The sequence below is a fragment of the Mustelus asterias genome, chromosome 1 (assembly GCF_964213995.1).
Source record: "Mustelus asterias chromosome 1, sMusAst1.hap1.1, whole genome shotgun sequence".
Lineage (NCBI taxonomy): Eukaryota > Metazoa > Chordata > Chondrichthyes > Carcharhiniformes > Triakidae > Mustelus > Mustelus asterias.
In genome coordinates, this window is record NC_135801.1 from 60,870,053 (window position 1) to 60,891,943 (window position 21,891).

Sequence of the window (21,891 nt, forward strand, 5' to 3'; positions counted from 1 at the left end):
CCCCCTCCAGAGATTTGAGCACGAAAGTATCTGGACAATACTGAGTACTGCACCGTCAGAAATTCTGTCTATTGAATGAGATGACACACTTTGGGTACATTTATTCACAAAGCCACATGAAAGCATTCTAGATCAAAGCACTGGCACCTCCTGGATTATGTTAATGTTCAATTGAAATATCTAAGTAATGTCTGCATCACTTGATCTATGCAGGGGGCGGATGTCTGCTGAACACATTATTGATTTGCTCAGTCGATGATGAACATTCAACTAGCACCAAGACATTGCAAGAGCCAAAAGTACAAAAAGGAGAATCATCAATGTTTCAGCCTTAAAGCAGCCCGACCAAAGAGAGGAATTCCCAGTGCAGCTGACAATTAATCTGGAAAGTCCTCATACGTTCAAGTCAATTTCAGAACAGTGACATCAAATAAAATCAGCTGCAGTAGACTCCTGTATCCAGACACCAAGCCAAGGTGGCACTATCCCAGCAGCTCACAGCTGGCACCCAAAGACAAACTGAAAAATAAAGGGGGGAAAAGAAAAAGCCCAAGAGATCCATCAATATGCTGACTGTCGTGACATGTGAAGTCTCTTTGAAGCTACCAGGGCCATCTTTGGATCAAGATCAAAAGGACAAACTCCCTTCGCTCACAGAATGGTGTCGCTCTTCTTAAGAGTTACAATGCCATCCTTCAGTGCTAGAAAAAACATTTTCAACAACTTCTCAACTGTGAATCTACAGTGGCATTCTGTATCTTTCTCCAGTCCACCCCCCACATCCTGCGATAGAATCCATGGATGAACTACCATCAATGGCAGAGTTGCAACAAGCAATCAAACAGATGAAAAACATTGCCTGTGACTCCAATGGTATTCCAACTGAGATCTTCAAAGCTGGTGGGCTTTCCTTCAGATCAAGACTCCATGAACTCCATGCACATGGATTTGGGAGGTAAAAGAACTTCCGCCACCCCTGACTTCAGAAAGCTACAATTGTTGCATATCTCCAAGAAGGGAGATAAATCATGCTGCGGAAACTAATGAGGTATTTCCCCCTGGTCCCTAGCAGGGAAATTTCTCCTGAATTGTCTACTACCTATGGCTGAGGAATTTTTTTCCAGGGACACAGTGTGGCTTTAGATCTTCCAGAGGAACCTCCAACATAGTTTTTGTGGCCAGAAAAATCCAAGAAGAATGTTGAGAACAATATTGCATTAATTGACCTATCCAAAGCATTTGACTCAATAAATTGAGACGCTCTATGGATTGTGCACCAAAGATTTGGATGTGCAAGAAACTTTATCACAATCCAGCAATTGCTTCACAATGACTGCAACTGACTTGAGTGGGAGATCTGAACTAGTCTCCTTCAAAATTCAAACCGATGTCAAGCAAGGCTGTGTGACAGCTTCCATACAATTTACAATCTACCCTGACTGTGTCTTCAAAGATCAATAGCCTTCTGGTGCGAGTATTAAATACCACTGAGATGGAAAACTCCAATCTCAGTCTCCTCTGTGCTAAAGCTAAACTGACCACCATTGACATCCATATCTACATTTTGCAGATGACTGCTGCGTCATTGCCTACTCTGCAACCACTCTAGCAACACCAGATCAACTGCGCCAGCTTAGTTTTCTACAAGCTATGGCAGCAAGTATTTGACAACAAAGACCTCCACAAGTCAACATAAGTCCTCGTATACAGAGCAGTTGCAATCACCATACTGCAGTGAGACTTGGACTGTGCATCAGTGACACATAAGAACGTTAGAGGATTTAAAAAAAAATTATTCATCCATGGGATGCAGGCGTCACTGGCTAAAGCAGCATTTATTGCTCATCCCTATCGCTCTTGAAAAGGTGGTGATGAACCGCCTTCTTGGACCCTTGCAGTCCATGTTGTTAGGAGTGGAGTTCCAGGATTTTGAGCCAGAGACAGTGAAAGAACAGCGATATACATCTAAGTCTAGATGGTGTGTGGCTTGGAAGGTGCTGTTGAAGGAGATTTGGTGAGTTGCTGCAACGCACCTTGTAGATTGTACACACTGCTGTCATTGTGTCAATGGTGGTGGGAGTGAATGTTGAAGGAGGTGGTTGGGACCCCTAACAAGCGGGCTTATTTCTCCTGGATGTTGGGGTTTTGCAACAATTGTTGGAGCTGCACTCATCCATGTCACACTCCTCACTTGTTTGTAAATGGTGGACATGCTCATTCCATCAGCAACGCTTCAGCTCTATTCTCCAGATTCAATGGGAGTACAGCTGAACAAATGCTAATGTTCTTCTTGAAGCCAGCTCCACAACATTCAGACAGAACTCCTGCACAATATTTGCCCTTCCACCAACATTGAAAATATAGATTATCTGGTCATTACTCCATTTTTTCTTGTGGGAAAATTGTATTGTGCACAAAATGGTTACCGTCTTTCTTATATTACAATAGTGATTACACTTCCAAAGTACTTCCATCGATTGCAAAGTGCTTTGATACATTCTGTGAAAGGCATTACATATATTGAAGTCTTACTTTTTTCTTTTACAATGCAATGAGAAATATTCTTGTAACAAATTATGTAACACTGAATAGTAACAAGAATATATGCGGTCCACATAATGATCACAAGTACATTTACAGAATAAAATATTACCTTTCGTACAGCGTATCCTCATAACTGCCTCAAAACCAATTTTTCTAATGAGATATCGTTTGAGGTCTTTCTGAAACTTCTCAACTTGGGCAGGATTGTGAATATGATGGAATGATGGATAATAGAAGACGGATCCAGCAGAATATTTTGACATGCAAGCTGTGAAAAAAATCACATTTGCAATTAAATAAGTTTAAAATTTGCTATTACTCACTGGTAGTGATTATGCAAAGCCTTTCGCAAGTACAAACATTTAGTAAGAAATCAATTGTTGTAATTGAAGTGTTGAGAATAATCAGTGCATAGAACAAAGCAGAGAGGTTTCTAAAAGACATGACAAAATCAAAATAACCAATAATTAGAAGATACGCCCTAACATTCTTCGGCTGGGCAAATATTATTTTTTGCACTTTTTACTTTTCATTCGTTTGATTGGCTTATTTCCTGTCTTTATTTCTCCAGCAAAATTTTTCTAATTTCCTCAAGTTACTATTTGTGTTTATTTTCTTTTTACTCTTGTCTGTTTCTCATTGGTTTCTCTTTTCAAATTTTAATTCAGGACTTTGCTTTTGAATTTTTTTCTTTATTCTTTTATGGATTGAGGGCACCACCAGCCATGTTGGCATTTGTTGCCCATCCCCAGTTGCCTTTGAAGTAAGTGGCTTGCGAGGCCATTTCAGAGGGCAGTTAGAAGTCAATCACATTGCTGAGGGCCTGGAGAAAAATGTAGGTCAAGGATCACAAATTTCCTTCCCTGAAGGACATTAGTGAGCCAGACAGGTTTTTAGAACAATCGATGACATGGTCACGAATATGCTGACTAGTTTTATATTCCAGATTTATCAAGTGAATTTAAATTCCACCAGCTGCCAAGATAGGATTTGAACCAGAGTCCCGAGAGCATTAGCCCTGTTACTAGTCCAATAACATTATCACTATGCCACTGACTCCCCATTATGAATGGTATACAGAGGATTTAACTTTGCAGCAAATGTGACATTTATGAGCCATGACCTACAAAATATAATGGTTTTACTGGGAGCTGTAGATTAGCAGAGCAATCAGATCACTACAAATCCTTCTCATAAACCATAGAAAACCAGTCGAGGAACATGTTGAGTGCTGCTACAAATGAAGAAAGTAATTTCTGAGATATTACACTCAAAACAGCAGAGGAATTCCTTACTGGATGTAAATCAATCAAACCAAGCCCTACACCAAATACTAATACCTCCCAATTCTAACATATCTTGCAACCAGATTGTTCAACAATATTCTATTAAATCAAATTAACTTACTCAGGGTGCAGACTTACTGTAACACAATCTATTTTAAGCCAAGAACATAACGAATGACAAGTTAACAGAAGAACAATAGGATTTTGCACGCTTTATTGAAAAGCAATTTTATTTTATAACTTCATTTCACAACTCGTTCCTGTATCTTTCAATCCCTTTGTTCACTAACAAAATGAAAACGGCACACAATACATCTTAGAAAAGTATTTGATTATATAAATGCAGTAAAGCCTGCATTACGTAATTAACATTCTGGGCAAGATTTTACATGAGTTACACCAGCTTCCCAAAGTGATAACAGGTGTATAATATGTCTGTTCAAATATGGACAGGTAAATTATAATTAGACACAAATAAAAAGAATGCATCACAATGTATTTCCTTCATTGGCACCTTATCAACACAGCACATATGGTACAGCATGCATTCCAGTGTCAAAACTGCTTTGACTGGCAGGGGGCAGAGTTACACTTTAAATCCTATGTATTGAGTTGCACTGAATACAAGATCAACTTTTCAATTCTGCACTTCGAAATTTGGAGGCAAAAAACACCCTTTTCGCCTGCCAAAGAGGTTATCAGCCAGCACACGTTCCTGCAGGTACCCCAGCAGACCAGGACAGTAACTGCCCCAATACTGCTGAACAGTCCAATCCTAGAAAATTTGGCTGGAGTGGTGGGTGTATCCTAAACTGAGGAGAACACTAACCCTGATAAAAATGAGCTAGAACGCCACTGGAATTTAATTAGTCAATGCCTTTATAGTTAAAAACAACCGCTACTCTGGAGATCGAAAACTGGGGACACAACTTACATACTTTGACAAGCGGCAGACTGTTGTTCAAATAGGATTTCAAACCTTCATGTGTGCTTTTACTGAGTTGTAAACCTGTTACTGACAGCTATGTAATGGTACAATAATATATTTTCTATGAATGAAGTTTTACCTTGTAACATAAATTTGGTGACCTTAGGCGAATCATCAAGTTTCAACCTGAAGTCTTGTGACTTCTTAAATACATTAAGTTCTCTAGCAACTTTTTTATCGTCAGTTGGTGCATTTGGGTTTTTGATTAGCTATATGTCACTAACTTTTGATAGCTGCAATATACAGTCCAGTCCCTGGTTTAAGTATTATGGGCCTGAGAACTTATAAAAACATAATTTGGTTGATCCCTATTGGTTTAAAAGGAAGGCATTTCTTTCTTCATTTGTATAATATATATTGCTATATTACATGAATTATTTAATGACAATGAAAAATGTTCTCTTACCAAGCGACGCCATGTCAGTATATTGTCCACTCAGTAAAAACAGATCCACTGCCACCTGCTGGCCTGAGCAGTCCAAAGCAAACTTCTTATAAAAGTCTGTGGCTGGAGCGAGGTGTTGCACACCCTTAATTGAAATTAAATAGTTAGTGTTTCACATTAAACTGTAAAGTAGCGTTTGAAAAGACATTACCTGCCTGTGCATGTTCTATTTTAAAGTCATACTTTTGAGTATTAGTCGCTAAAATGGCAAAAAACAATCGGATTGTTTCATTAAAGGCTCTTGCTTCGACATGATCCAGTCTCCAATCCCACCACTGTTCGATCACTATTTATTTGTGAATTCTTTCTCTTTTATTGATTTAAAAAACAATTGTGGTGTGCTCCCCCATGCAGAACTTCTTGATAACAGCATGGCCAGTTACAAATTCCAAAGTCTTACTTTATTAGTCAATGGCTTGTGGTTACCCCCAGGTGCTTTTGGTCCAGACAGCTGTGATGACATATCAGTCACAAAAGAAATATTGAAGACGACAACCAGTTAGTCCATCGGGGTTCATTCAACCAGAAAGATCCCGCAGGCTTCCCTTTGTCTATTTCTCCCCCTACATGCATCCATCATGGCATCCTATTGCTTCTTGGATAATTCTTAAGGTTTCAGCTCTATTATTCCAGATGTTCATCACTGTCTGAACAACACCTTGCTGAACTTTGTTCAAAATTTGCCTTATATCAGTTGAACCTGTGCTCTTGTTCTATTATCATGGTTTAGTCAAAAGCAATTTTCCAGTTTTAGTCTTCAGTTGTTTACTAAAGCAAAATATCTAAAATGAGACCCAGGTTCAGATGCTCGAACCATGAAAGACTAGAAGAACTAGGGTAATTTGAGGAGAACAGAGAATATCTCAAATTATTGGTGTTCAAAATTATGAAAAGATTTATCAAGGTCAACAGGCAAAAACAGCCAACGCCTCTATTTTCTCAGAAGACTAAGGAAATTTGACATGTCAGCTACGACTCTCACCAACTTTTATAGATGCACCATAGAAAGCATTCTTTCTGGTTGTATCACAGTTTGGTATGGTTCCTGCTCTGCCCAAAACCGCAAGGAACTACAAAAGGTCATGAATGTAGCCCAATCCATATTGCAAACTAGCCTCCCATTCATTGACTCGGTCTACACTTCCCGCTGCCTCGGCAAAACAGCCAGCATAATTAAGGACCCCACGCACCCCAGACATTCTCTCTTCCACCTTCTTCCTTCAGGAAAAAGATACAAATGTCTGAGGTCACGTACCAACCAACTCAAGAACAGCTTCTTCACTGCTGCTGTCAGGCTTTTGAATGGACTTAGCTTGCATTAAGTTGATCTTTCTCTACACCCTAGCTATGACTGTAACACTACATTTTGCACTCTCTCATTTCCTTCTCTATGAACAGTATGTTTTGTCTGTATAGCGCACAAGAAACAATACTTTTCACTATGTTAATACATAGAATCATAGAAACCCTACAGTGCAGAAGGAGGCCATTCGGCCCATCAAGTCTGCACCGACCACAATCCCACCCAGCCCTACCCCCACATATTTACCCACTAATCCCTCTAACCTACACATCCCAGGACTCTAAGGGGCAATTTTTAACCTGGCCAACCAACCTAACCCGCTCATCTTTGGACTGTGGGAGGAAACCGGAGCACCCGGAGTAAACCCACGCAGACACGAGGAGAATGTGCAAACTCCACACAGACAGTGACCCGAGCTGGGAATCGAACCCGGGACCCTGGAGCTGTGAAGCAGCAGTGCTAACCACTGTGCTACCGTGCCGCCCTACATGTGACAATAATAAATCAAATCAAATCTGCTCTGTTGCTGGATGAGTTGGATAGATTCAAGAGGAAGAGAGTGGGCATTTTGCTTATACAGAAGATTTTCAGGGTTTGGACTCAGTCAAAGTTAAAAATGATTCATCGAGTCATAGAGCTTCACAGCATGGAAACAGGCCCTTTCGGCCCACCTTGTCCATGCCATTTTTTAATAACTAAGCTAATCCCAATTGCCCGCATTTGGCCCATATCCCTCGAGAGCCATCTTATTCATGTAACTGTCTAAACGCTTTTTAAAAGACAAAATTGTACCCGGTTCTACTACTACCTCTGGCAGCTTGTTCCAGACACTCACCACCCTGTGTGAAAAAATTGCCCCTCTGGATACTTTTGTATCTCTCTCCTCTCACCTTAAACCTATGCCCTCTAGTTTTAGACTCCCCTACCTTTGGTAAAAGATATTGACTATCTAGCTGATCTATGCCCCTCATTATTTTATAGATCTCTATAAGATCATCCTTAAGCCTCCTACGCTCCAGAAAAAAAAAGTCCCAGTCTATCCAGCCTCTCCTTACAACTCAAACCATCAAGTCCCGGTAGCATTACAGTACATCTTTTCTGCACTCTTTCTAGTTTAATAATATCCTTTCTATAATAGGGTGACCAAAACTGTACACAGTATTCCAAGTGTGGCCTTACCAAAGTTTTGTACAACTTCAACAAGATGTCCTAACTCCTGTATTCACTGCACTGACCAATGAAACCAAACATGCCGAATGCCTTCTTCACCACCGTCCACCTGTGACTTCACTTTCATTGAGGTATGAACCTGTACCCCTAGATCTCTGTTTTATAACTCTCTCCAATGCCCTACCATTAACTGAGTAAGTCCTGCCCTGGTTCGATCTACCAAAATGCATCACCTCGCATTTATCTAAATTAAACTCCATCTGCCATTCGTCAGCCCACTGGCCAATTGATCAAGATCCCGTTGTAATCCGAGATAACCTTCTTCACTGTCCAATATGCCACCAGTCTTGATGTCATCTGCAAACTTACTAACCGTGCCTCCTAAATTCTCATCCAAATCATGAATGTAAATGTCAAATAACAGTGGACCCAACACCGATCCCTGAGCCACACAGCTGGTCACAGGCCTCCAGTTTGAAAGACAACCCTCTACAACCACCCCGTCTTCTGTCACCAAGCCAATTTTGTATCCATTTGGCTACTTCACCCTGGATCCCGTGAGATTTAATCTTATGCCACAACCTACCATACGGTATCTTGTCAAAGGCCTTGCTAAAGTCCATGTAGACAACATCAACTGCACTGCCCTCATCTACCTTCTTGGTTACCCCTTCAAAAAACTCAGTCAAATTTTCCACTCACAAAGCCATGCTGACTGTCCCTATCAGTCCTTTCCTCTCTAAATGCCTGTAGATCCTGTCTCTCAGAATACCTTCTCACAACTTACCCACCACAGATGTGAGGCTCACTGGCCTGTAGTTTTCAGGCTTTTCCCTGCAGCCCTTTTTAAACAAAGGCACATTTGCCACCCTCCAATCTACAGGCACCTCACCTGTGGCTGTCGATGATTCAAATATCTCTAAAATGAGACCCAGGTTCAGATGTTCGAGCCATGAAAGACTAGAAGAACTAGGTTAATTTGAGGAGAACAGAGAATATCTGCAAATTTTGATGGTGGTGTTCAAAATTATGAAAAGATTTATCACGGTCAACAGGCAAAACCTGCTCTACTGATTCTATATGCAAAAATAACTCATTAGTACGGGACTAAAGATAAAGAGAGAATTGAGGAATTATAGAGTATTAAAAATCCTCAAATTCCCTCAGCAATTTTTGCCCATTCTGTTTTATATGGTAAAGTTACACATGCTATAGTTTATCAGTCACATTCATCAATTGTCATGTTCACGCATGTAAAATTATGGCCCCGAATGCCTGCGGCAACAAAACAAGCAAGACAGGCTTAGCAAATTCCCTCATGATTGATGCTACTTTAGTGTCATAACTCTCTAGAGTGCAGCAAACTGCCTCGCCAGCAAACATGGGCACAGCACCTGCCATAATGGATGCTCCAGCAGCAAATCATCTGATGACAGGCAGTGTTGCAAACATGCTGGCTTGAACCATAAAGCAGAGGCTCTTTACTCCAATGCCAGGCAGACTGATTGGACATTCTGTCAGTGATTTGAGAGATAACTGCGCCACCAAGGAGCTCTGCATTTCACTCAAAAATGATGGAACAGATTACACACCCGTGGATCATATAAGATTGAGTGCGCTCATGCGTAAATGTAGCACATGTGCTACAAGTTTACATGTGTCCATTCACTCAAGTTTAATCTATGAAGCATTCCCAAAATGTGGCACCATTCACATTAACATTTCAGATTACAAATGTCACGTGATGACTCAACAGGAACAATCCCAACTGGAATTAGAAGCCCTGTTCACAATGGATAACTCTTGCCGAAGTGTTCTGTCACCCACCCTACCACATGCCCTTTTTAACCATTGTCTGAAAGCTGCAGGGAGTCCTTCAGGTTATTCAGAGTTGCTAGGCCCCAAAATTGGTGTGTGCAGTGATGCATAGTCACCTGTAATATTCCTTAAAGCCACTTTCCTATTTGGCACGAAAGACCAATTACCTTTGTGGTGGATCTCTGGTTAGGATCTTCTCTTGATAGAAGATGACCCACACCTACAGATGGTAGCTGTGTCTGAAACACAGATATGCGCCCCCCTGTTGCAGACATAAGTTTAAATGCAGCCTGCAGAGCAGGGCCCAACGCACTGTGGGTCTCTCTTGTGCTGGTGAACATTGTTGGTAATACTTTCAATAAATCTTTAATAAGCTATAAATAAAACAAAAATACATTTCATATTTCTCAGGGTAAAACAGATCATATGTAGCGACTGGCAAATGTTTAATAAAAATCTACAGTAATTATTTTTCCCTCAGTAACATCCACCTTAAACATTAATGGCAATTCTATAATCAATCAATCTATAAGAAGCCTGACAATGTACCAGTGACTTTTCTACATATTTCAATTATATCACCTCAGGATAATTTTGCGGGTTATTATACACTGTGGAGAACCAGTGGAGTACAATATGAATTCCCTCAGCAGTAAAGACAGGTCAGATTGCTTCATGTAACTAAAAACAAGGAGAGAATACCTTGCTGTGTCATTATGCTATTGGACAGGAGGCAAGAGAAAAGCAATGAGTTTTGGATACACCAGATGATGCCCACATCACAACAAGAAGTCATCAAAGATGAGCACACAGATACGGAACCAATAAAGCAGCTGCCTCCTCTGGTAATTACACACAGGGGAAATAAAAACTGCATTTTTTTATATTTGTTTTTTGTTCCTTCAAAAGAATGATTTTCTTTTCTGTGTAAAACCCCTTCAGTATTGAGATCCTCTCTTCAATGTTTTCACAGAATTTACTGCATCAGTGCTTTTGTCAGTAGGGAAGACAACTTTGACACTTAAAAAAAATGTACATAATTATTTTGTTTATGTATCCAAAAATCCCAGTGAGCATTTGTGCGAACCAGGTTTTGTTTACGCGCAATGGGTATATTTTCTTTCGTATAAACTCAGATTGTTAGAAATGCATTAAGTGCTCCCTTGGTAGGCCAGCAAGTTTAACCAGTGAACAACTGAACCGTACAGATCAAGCTGGCTGATCTCAGCTGTGTAGCACAAAGGTGCCCGTACGCTACACCCTAGCTTAGGCTGTAATATTACTTTCTGCACTCTCTCCTTTTCTTCCCTATGTACGTTATGCTTTGTCTGTGTAGCACGCAAGAAACAGTACGTTTCACGGTATATTAATAAATGTGACAATAATAAATCAAATCAAATGAAGTAGAGAGAAAATGGAAGAGTCAGGCATTCAGTTCCCAAATACTATTCAGCGGCCTGTGTTGGAGATGAGCCTGCATGAAGAATAGACGAGGACAGGATCAAAAGTGGATGTTGCCACTGTTATTGTCAGCCACACATGAACAAGTACTTGAGTTGGGTACTGAAAGGAGCCCACACAAAGTATGCAAGGGGCAGAAAAGGTGGAAATGATTTTTAAAAAAACATATACTGAAGAAAACCTAGCTGCTTATATTTTGTTCACACTGGGAATTCCTATCCAGATTTTAATTTTTAAACCATTCCCATTATAAATTAATATTCTGCAATCAATTTGCTTGTTTAAGCATTAAAAAATTTAAGTTTCGTCATTTTGTTGCACATTTTTCTTTGGAATGTTCATCTAATGATCAAATGCTTGTATGTGACCTCAATAAAATATGCAGAGAAAATTGATCAAAAAAATAAAAGTATAACTTACACAACCCATTTCTTGGTTGTGCTAAAATTTTACAGACTGTATCACTAACACATCAATACATAATAGTTTATTCTATTAACAAAGTATTAACATGCATTGGATATCAGTTTTAAAATGAACATTATGTTCCTATAGTACAGGCGGTAGCCATATGGCCCATCGAGTCTGCATAAACTCTTCCAAAGAGCATCTTATTCAGACCCTGATCCCTGTAATCCCACACATTTTGTGCAGATGCCGGCGTTGGACTGGGGTGAACACAGTAAGAGTTTTAACAACACCAGGTTAAAGTCCAACAGGTTTATTTGGTAGCAACATTTACCACACATTTACCAGGGTTATTCCACCTAACCTACACATCTCTGAACACTAAGGGACAATTTAGCATGGCTAATCCAACTAACCTGCGCATCTTTGAACTGTGGGAGGAAATCGGAGCACCCGGAGGAAACTCACACAGACACAGGGAGAATGTGCAAACTCCACACAGACAATCACCTGAGGCTAGAATTGAACCTGGGTTCTTGGCGCTGTGAGGCAGCAGGGCTAATCGCTGTGCCACCATGCAGCCAGGAACATAAAAAACGTTATAAACCAGTCTGACAAGCAATTATGACTAGAAAATAGCAAATTGTTTGAAATACTATCAAAATAGGCTATGATTTATTTTAGTCTTCTAGGCCATTCCCTCTCAACTGAGGAATCTATGCCTCCACCCCAAACACCCCATACTGTGGATTTCTGTGCGATTTACAAAGTAGATAGTAGCACTGAAAGCAGCTCTCTGTTTCCATGACAGCTTTCAGTAAAGACTGCAAGGCCTTATCTCTCTGAATTCTGGTTTTCCAGGCTGCCTTCGCCACTATGACCCCTTGTCACTTTAAATATGAACATATTTCTCTTACTTGAAAAGAATACAGATAATAACATTTACAGCAAAAAGGTGTCAAGTATGAGCAAGGACCAGAGACAAGTACCACTTATTAGCAAATCCATTTTAACTGGTGGCTCCAAGCAACTACAACACACCTGGCACTGTAACAGTTAGGCACAGATGCAGACAGTTGGGCTTTCTGAATCCTAAGCAGCACCCCACTTATCTGATCAGTCAGGCACTATTGTTACACCCTCAACCGCAAGGGAACATAGGATTAAGCTGTATAAAAAGCTCTACATAGAAGTTTAACACCTAGAAAATCTAACTTGAATATCTCACATATGTACTTGTTCATTAAATAAAATGATTTCACTAATATTACATATTTCTATCATTTTGTTGTCCCTGTCAGGAGGTGCATACTAAATGTGTAATTTGGAAGCACAGCAAAATATGTAAGCCAGCTGTTAGAATGTTACAGCAGATATCAGTGCTAGAAGCTCTGGTCTCCCTGGCAGCAGCGGCTCCTGCAGGTTAACTGGCTCCTTCCTTCCCTTTTTGCAAAAAGGGTGGTCAAGGCAAGCCTACTTACCCCATCCAAAGATTGGTTCAAGTATTCAAAGCCATCTAAAAGAATGCTTAGCGAGGGTCCTATTTGAAACGTTTGTATCATTGGGGATAATTTTGACCCCCAAAGACTTGTTGTTTTGAGATGGGTGGGAAGTTAAATCATTAAAAATTTCAAATCCAAACCCAACTAGCCTCCTTCCAGTTTTAATGAAGGTGGGATCAGGATCAGGCAACCAACTTGCTCTCAAGAGCTGGATCAACTCCATTTAAAGAAATATACCTCCAATTCAACAAGTTTTATATTTCTAATGGCTGTGAGCCAGGTTTTGGGAAAACAGCATGGGAAACCTGGTAGGTAAAAAGAGGCAATGAGGACTGGATCCATCACGGAAGTGCCTTTACAACACCTCCCGTGAGCCAAGAGGAGCAGAAGTGTTTTCCCCAGGACAATTAAGCTAATCCTGCACTCCCGAACACTACTTCTAGTCCTTTCCCTCAGCAATTTGGCCAAACCCCTACCTCCACAATCTGCTGACACTCCCATGGTCACCATCCTTCTGAGTCTGTTAGTAAATATCAAAGTCATTGTATCTCATCTCTTGGAAAGTACTGGGATTTCAGAGAGCTATCATCAGACATGGTTGAACCACACAGGCTATTTTGAGGAGGCGACCTTCAAACCATTCTGCCTTCCTAACGACCTGTGGTGTTACCACTCAATTTTTTTTTTAGAATAAAGCAGCTTATGCAATTCCTGGGACGAGATCATTAAGATGTATAATTTCTAGCAGGGTAACGTTTTATTTGAACATGAATGGAACAATATACCATCCTATTTCAGCATGCCATTGATTTGGCATAGTCAAATACACAGTGAATAATGTCTTGTACCTGGGGGAAACCAGCTTTCTCTCTGAAGTGTTTGTAGGTGGGTGTATGGCAAAACAGTGCTTCATTTATCTCCTTAATGTACTGATTACAACTCCTAAAATATTAACTACAGGTGTCAGGAAGAGCCCAAGAGAATAAAACTTGAGGAAAGATGAAAAGATAGGTATCCTGCCTGGGTTAGTTTGCACAAGCCACGCACTTCCTGTATCCTTTGTTCCCAGAAAGCCCTGTCTGGAGTGTCCCACACCATGTAAGAAACAAAGGCTGCTGCACCATTCTGGGAGGCTGAAAGGTCCATTGCAAATGTCGCATCTGTCAGTGTTACACTGAAACAGTGTCTTTCCTCAAGAAAACAAACTCTCAAATTTGTGAATAATCAATTCCACTCAAATCAATCTCACCTGAAGAAAAACAACAACCCTTTCGATTGCCTTTCAGGTTTTTAACAAAGTATTAAAAAATTGTGGTTTAACTTTCAAAAATAAGTAATGACAAAAGACAAAAGCTTACCAGTTTCTAAAGATCTTACTCATTAATTTATTATATAGTTGAAGGAAATTAAATATTTTGATTTAGATAGCACTATTATTTTAGCTAAACATCTCAAAGCTCACATGCAATGAGCTACTTTTACAGAGTGCTGAATGTAAGCAAGTCTACAGCCACTCTGCAACATTAAAAACACCACAAACAGCTATCAGATAAATGGCCAGTAAATCTGTTTTTAGATGAGGGGAGAGTACTGCTCAGGATTTGGGGAGAACTTTCTTCTGATTTGTGTCAAGGGATCTTTTCCACTCACCTTCCAACTGGAACTGAGAAGCATATGGCTCACCTAAAGCACTGTGATGCAGGATTTTGTTCCTTGCAGTAACCACTAAAGTGCCAGCCAAGTGCAATGAATTCAAGTCCTGGCGTTGGATTTCAATTTACAACACACAGAGGTAAAAACTCTAATTAATTGATGCAAGCGGGCATATCTACCTGCTTTATTAATCTTTGCCCATGGTGGAAAGTAGGTTTCAGTAAAACAATAGACTTGCATTCATTGAAATTGGCTACAAATTCTTAAAAACACTACCACAGCATTCATTTTTTTTACAACTGGAAGAATGTTAAATTTTAATCACAAATTCTCTTCCCCTTTTGCCTACCTCCTTGCTTTCATGTAGGTTTACCATCAAGCTGTCCGGAGTAGGTATGAAGATATCTGCAGAAGAAAGCCTTCATCAATTTTTGTGAGGAAAATACAAATTTTAACCTGCAAGTAACTAACTAGATAGGGCCAATAAATAATGATACTTTAACAACTTATTTCTGCCTGCCTTATAACCTATTCCTGATTTTTGCCACCTGGGCCCATGGTAGCAGACATGACACGTGATGCAGCAGTCCCGTATTGCGAGCTTCAACAGTCCGATTGTTAGCAAAATTAGAGAAGTGTTTCTTGAAACCAACTGAAGGAAGGATAGGAGGCTGGCTAGGAGAGCATTTGAATAATCAGACTAGGAATAAATGTTTCAGAAGATGGGCTGAGGTAGGGACGAACGTGGACAATGATACAGAGGTGCAAGATGGTGGCCTTTATAATGAAACAGGATATGAGGTCAGAAATTCAACTCAATCAAAAAGGACAGAGTGGCTGTCAGAGAAGTGGTGGAGGGGTAAGCTCGGAGCTGTCATCATACATGTGGAAACTGACTCCATATCTGCAAACAATGTCACCAAGGGATAGTATTTGGATGAGAGAGAGGGAGGCCGAATAGAATCTCGGGAACTGCCTCCCATCCATTAACACTGTCTATACTTCCCGCTGCCTTGGAAAAGCAGCCAGCATAATCAAGGATTCCATGCACCCCAGACATTCTCTCTTCCACCTTTTTCCGTAAAAGGTACAGAAGTCTGAGGTCACGTACCAACCGACTCGAGGGCACCTTCTTCCCTGCTGCCATCAGACCTTTGCATGGACCTACCTGTTAAGTTGATCTTTCTCAACACCCTAGCTATGACTGTAACACTACATTCTGCACCCTCTCCTTTCCTTCTCTATGTACATAGAGACATAGCAACTAGAAGAGAAGTGGGCCATTCAGCCCTGCGAGCCTGCTCCGCCATTCATTTTGATCGTGGCTGGTCATCGAATTCAATATCCTGATCCCTCCTTCCCCCCCCTATCCCTTGATCCCTTTAGCCCCAAGAGCTGTATCTAATTTCTTCTTGAAATCACACAATGTTTTGGCCTCAACTACAATCTGTGGTAGTGAATTCCACACATTCACCACCCTCTGGCTGAAGAAATTTCTCCTCACCTCAGTTCTAAAAGCTTTATCCTTTATCTTCAAACTATGACCCCTAGTTCTGGACTCCCCCACCATTGGGAACATTCTTTCTGGATCTACCCTGTCTAACACTGTTAGAATTTTATAAGTTTCTATGAGATTCCCTCTCACTCTTCTAAAGCCCAGTGAATATAATTCTAACTGACTTAGTCTCTCCCGATATGACACACCTGCCATCCCAGGAATCAGCCTGGTAAACCATCGCTGTGCTCCCTCTATAGGAGGACATCCTTCCTCATTTACGGACACCAAAACTGCACACAATACTCCAGGTGTGGCCTCACTAATGCCCTATACATCCCTGTGGCTATCCCTATACTCAAATCCTTTCATTATGAAGGCTAACATACCATTAGTCTTCTTTACTGCCTGGTGTACCTGCACGCTTACTTTCAGCGACTGATGCACAAGGACTCCAAGGTCTCGTTGAGTACACACCTCTCGCAATTTACACCTATTTAAGTAATAATCTGTTTTCCTATTATTGCTACCAAAGTGGATAACCTCACATTTATCCACATTATACTGCATCTGCCATGTAGATGCCCACACACTCAGCCTGTCCAAATCAGACTGAAGGATCTCTGCATCCTCCTCACAGCTCATCCTCCCACCCAACTTTATATCATCTGCAAATTTGGAGATAATACATTCTGTTCCCTCTTCCAAATCATCAATATATAAAGTGAACAGTTGGGGTCCTAGCACAGATCCCTGCGGAACCCCACTAGTCACTGACTGCCAATCAGAAAAAGACCCATTTATGCCAACTCTTTGCTTCCTATCTGCTAACCAGCTTTCTATTCATCTCAATACATTACCTGCAATCCCATGTGCTTTAACTTTACATCGTTGTCTGTTATGTAAGACCTTGTTGAAAGCCTTCTGAAAATCTAAATAAACCACATCCACTGGTTCTCCTCGCTCAATTCTACTAGTTATGTCGTCAAAAAATTCCAATAGATTTGTCAAGCATGATTTCTCTTTTGTAAATCCATGCTGACTTTGTCTATTATACCACTGCTTTCCAAATGCTGAGTTATGAAATCCTTGATAATGGACTCTAGCAACATCCCCAGTACTGACATTAGGCTCACTGGTCTACAGTTCCCTATTTCCTCTCTACCTCCCTTTTTGAATAGCGGGCTTACATTAGCTACCCTCCAATCTGTAGGAACTATTTCAGAGTCCAAAGAATTTTGGAAAATACCATCAATGGATCGACTATTTCCAGACTCACTTCCTTAAGCACTGGGATGAAGATTATCAGGACCTGGATATTTATCCACCTTCAGTCCCATCAATTTCCCCCAAACCATTTCTCTATTAATGTTGATTTCCTCGTGCAGAGGGAGAGAAACTATTCAAACAAGGAGTTACAGAGAAGATACAAACAGATGCGGGTGGTGGTGGTGTGGGGGCAGGGGGTAGGAAATGTTGGCGACAATACATTCAAGGACTTTGCCATGGAAAGAGAGGCAATAGTTTAGGGGCAGGGGTTAAGTAAGGTCATTATTCCTGGATTTCCTGGAGCTTTGTCATCAGCCCAGCAACACAGACTCATTATAATGAGGCTGCAGGTGGTGACCCAGCCTCCTGAATCATTTTCCTCGATAAAGAATTGTTGCAACTGAGCACCATCCTGAATTTGTTGGTCTGTCATGCACTCCCAGGGAACATGCTGAAGAATAAGTCGACAATTTAAAAATGTATTTATTGACATAAATTCTCTCTCTTCCTCTTATTGAGTTAGGGTCACATCGCCAAACAACTTCTTTTAATCATCCCTTCCAAGAGCTATTTATCATAAGGACACACAACATAGAAACTGCACCACTATTCATGAAGGTCATGGCTGAACTAACCCCATATCTCTTAATTCCCTTAGTTCTAAAAATCTATTGACCTCTTTCTTGTCTTGAACATACTCAATGACTGAGCATCCACAATTCTTATGCCAAATGTGCCTGTGCATCAAGGTTAGGCACTTTTCAATATAGAAGGTTTGGATGGGTTTAACTGGAGGGTAAGTAAGTAAATTTATTAGTCACAAGTAGGCTTACATTAACACTGCAATGAGGTTATTGTGAAAATCCCCTAGTCGCCACACTCCGGCGCCTGTTCGGGTACACGGAGGGAGAATTGAGCATGGCCAATCCATCTAACCAGCAAGTCTTTGGACAGTGGGAGGAAACCGGAGCACCCGGAGGAAACCCACGCAGACATGGGGAGAATGTGCAAACTCCACACAGACAGTGACCCAAGCCAGGAATCAAACCTGGGACCCTAAAGCTGTATGGCAGCAGTGCGAACCACTGTACTACCCCAGTAGAGTCTGAATGTCCAAGAACCACAACTTCCTGGTCAATACAAGATCACGAGAATGATTCGTTCCTCTCCACAACAATCAAAGGAATGATCTGTTCTATGATAGGAACTAGAGAAACAGTAACTGCCCTTGCCTGGGAATTGACAAACAATTGGTGAAGGGCTCTCACAATTGAGTGCTGAAATTTGGAGGAGAGTTCTGGTAGTCTCTTATTCTGGAGTCTGCCAATGTCCTCTACTTCAGAGAATCTCATTTGCTGAACATAGCACTTTCCATCTTGATGCAAGGTCTATTATGTGGGATGGATCATTCCTCCCACACCAATCATGATTCCAACATCATTCTACATCCCCTTTAGGTGCTGGGTTCATTAATTCGGTGGGTTTTGTTTTCACAAGTGTTGTTTCTTTGAAAAGGTTGGGCGCTAATCTGTCTAAAGCTATGTTTTCATACAGTAGTTTTCTTAATGTACAAATTCAGTATTTTACTGAAACCTTAGCATTAGTTATATCAGTTAAGTACCTGTCAATCCAGAGATATCCCCTAATAGAGCAGTTCTACTGAATACACTTACTGGCAAAACCGGCACTTGAACATGGAGCAGTAGAATACTAAACAGTATCAAGCACTAGCAGGTATTCTGAAACCAACATTATTTTATGAAGTACGTTTTCAACAGATGCAGTTTGAAAACTTGTGCAAATAATATTTTTTTACTGAGAAATATGGACAATGGAAGCCAAAATAATTGTAGGATACAGACTAAGATGGCTTTGATTTTAGTGAAAACACACTATCTTTTCTGAACTAGCTGAATCAACAAAAATGCACTAAAGTTTGTGTGCTAGAAATCAAATTTTGCTCTAGATGCACATTAGTAAGAAGTTCAATTACTAAATGGATTTAACTAAACTTAATATTTACTTCTGAACAGCTTACTCCCACAGCACTATAAATGAACCGAACTTTGATTATAATTGCAAGAAGCGTTTTCAGCTGTACCTTCAATATCTGACACAATCAACATTTGAGGCTGTGACAACCCTTCCTGCAGGTTGAAGAAGTGAACTGTGCTGTCAAATGTAATAAATCCTATCCTGGTCCTCGAATCCCCTGGTAACCTTAAAAAGATATATTTATATACATGTATTAGCACATGCAACATTGGCCATAATCTTTGAAAAATCTGTAATATCAGTGAGTCACAAATTACTAAGAATAGATTCATGGAATCATAGAATCCATACAGTGTAGAAATAGGCCATTTAGCTCATTGAGCCTGTACCGACAACAATCCCACCCAGGTCCTACCCCCATAACTCCACATATTTACCCTACTAGTGTCAGGGGGAACTAAGGGGCATTTTAGCATGGCCAATCAACTTAACCAGCACATCTTTGGACTGTGGGAGGAAACCGGGGCACCTGGAGGAAACCCACGCAGACATGGGGAGAACATGCAGACTCCGCACAGACTGTGACCCGAGGCCAGAATTGAACCTGGACCATGGCACTGTGAGGCAGCGGTGCTAACCACTGTGCCACCCAAATATAAAATATAGTAACATATTATCAGATCTCTTTTTGGGCTTGTATTCAAACCCATTATGGGATATTTAAATACTAGACAATAATTAAATTACTGTATTTGAAATTAGATTCCATTACAAAAAAGCTTCAAAATGCATTTTAAGGCAAACAGACAGGAACACATGCCATGGGGTTTTGAAGAACGGTGTCAATTGGAGTATAAAACTATACGGAGATTACAGTAAGTAGTTTCACATCACCAGGTTAAAGTCCAACAGGTTTATTTGGTAGCACGAGCTTTTGGAGCATGAAGGGGCAGTGCTCCGAAAGCTCGTGTTACCAAATAAACCTGTTGGACTTTAACCTGGTGTTGGGAGACTACTTACTGTGCCTATCCCAGTCCAATGCCGGCAACTCCACATTATAAGGAGGTTAGACAGACCAGAAAGAAAAGACCTGCCCCAATAACCAAGGGGCATAGATTTAAAGTAATTGGTGGAAGGATTAGAGCAACTCATCCACCCAGAGGGTGGTAAAAGCAGAAATCCTTATTACATCTAAAAAATGATTGGATCTTTACGTAGGGTCCCATAACCTGCAGGATTACAGACTAAGAGTTAGAAATTGGGATAGGTTGGAAAGCTCATTATTGGCCAGTACATGGGCCAAATGATGTTCTTCTGTGTTGCAAATTTTCTCCATTTTATAATTGTAAACTAAAGCGATTTGAATTATAATTATACAAGACACCTTCACACAATTTAATTTTGGATTTCATAATTATGTTCACCTGGGAACAAATTGTGAAATGTTTTGCTGTTTACATGTGCCACTTATCACACCTACACAATGTATTCAAAAAGACACTCTTACTTGTCGAAGTTTTCTAACAGTGACTGACAACAAATGTTCAGGTATCCTGACTCCACCGCATTATGGGAAACATCAAAAACAAAGAGGTAGACAGCAGGTTGAGGAGGTCGCAACTGCAAAAAAACATTTTGGACATCGAAAGATGTTTTCTGCAAACAATCAGAACCTTAGGCTACATGAAATGCTGAAACATTTCATTTTCATTTCAAATCTTTTCAACTTGATTGCAATGCAGTATTATGGACAGCAACACTTTAAATAAAACAGACAACATTATCTGTTAATTTGGTTCTTTAAAACACAGCATTTTACCATATAATCTGAAGAGGCAATGAACTCCACAGTTGCAGTTTGAACCTCTGGTCGTTTGTGCGGCTCACCATAGGAACGCGTCAAAGGATTATACATAAATTCTTCAGGTACTGAAATTTGAAGCAAAGTGAAATATTTTGTTTAATTTGCAAAATTACAATATACCTAGCTATTCTAATATATGCAAGCCACTTCAAAATACGAATGATCTCTTCAGCAAACAAGACTTTACTCTGCACACATACTGGGCGACTTGAAATCTAAGAATGACACCAAACCAAAACACAAAGGGTAGTAAACACCATTCCAAGATCTGGAGCACCTAAACTCCCCCTGTTTCAGGGAAATGGCCTGATTGAGTTATTCAAACCATTGAAGGGGTAGGCGCAAGAAACAAAACAGAAGACAAGGAAAAGGCTGTTTTCTTCATTAAAGCTCATACATTTAATACCCTAACTCCCCCATTCTTGCATGAAATCATAGAATAGTTACAGCACAGAACGAAGCCATTCGGCTCATTGTGCCCATGCTAGCTCTGCTCAAGAACAATTCACCTGATCCCACTCCCTACCCTTTCCCCATAGCCCTGCAAATTTTGCTCGAGATAGTGATCCCCTTCTCTTATGAAAGCCATAACTGAATGTGCTTCCACCATACTCTCAGGCAGTGTGTGTGTATTAACATTAAACCCAGAACAGTTACTGCGGCTCATTTCAGTCAAGTAGAACGTAGCAG

At 40.5% G+C, this 21,891-nt stretch overlaps 1 protein-coding gene across 4 annotated transcripts in view; it reads right to left on the bottom strand.

Moving 5' to 3' along the window:
• The window catches only part of LOC144493684 (protein transport protein Sec24B-like), a 102,403-nt gene that overhangs the window by 17,543 nt on the left and 62,969 nt on the right, over positions 1–21,891 (bottom strand). For all 4 annotated transcript variants that reach the window (XM_078213040.1, XM_078213031.1, XM_078213020.1 and 1 more), the window contains 7 exons: positions 21,157–21,266; positions 20,845–20,957; positions 19,444–19,562; positions 14,928–14,983; positions 9,722–9,928; positions 5,225–5,348; positions 2,654–2,812 (listed from right to left, as the gene is read on the bottom strand). In XM_078213040.1, coding sequence (XP_078069166.1) covers positions 2,654–2,812; positions 5,225–5,348; positions 9,722–9,928; positions 14,928–14,983; positions 19,444–19,562; positions 20,845–20,957; positions 21,157–21,266 — 888 coding nt within the window. The remainder of the gene's footprint in view (positions 1–2,653; positions 2,813–5,224; positions 5,349–9,721; positions 9,929–14,927; positions 14,984–19,443; positions 19,563–20,844; positions 20,958–21,156; positions 21,267–21,891) is intronic.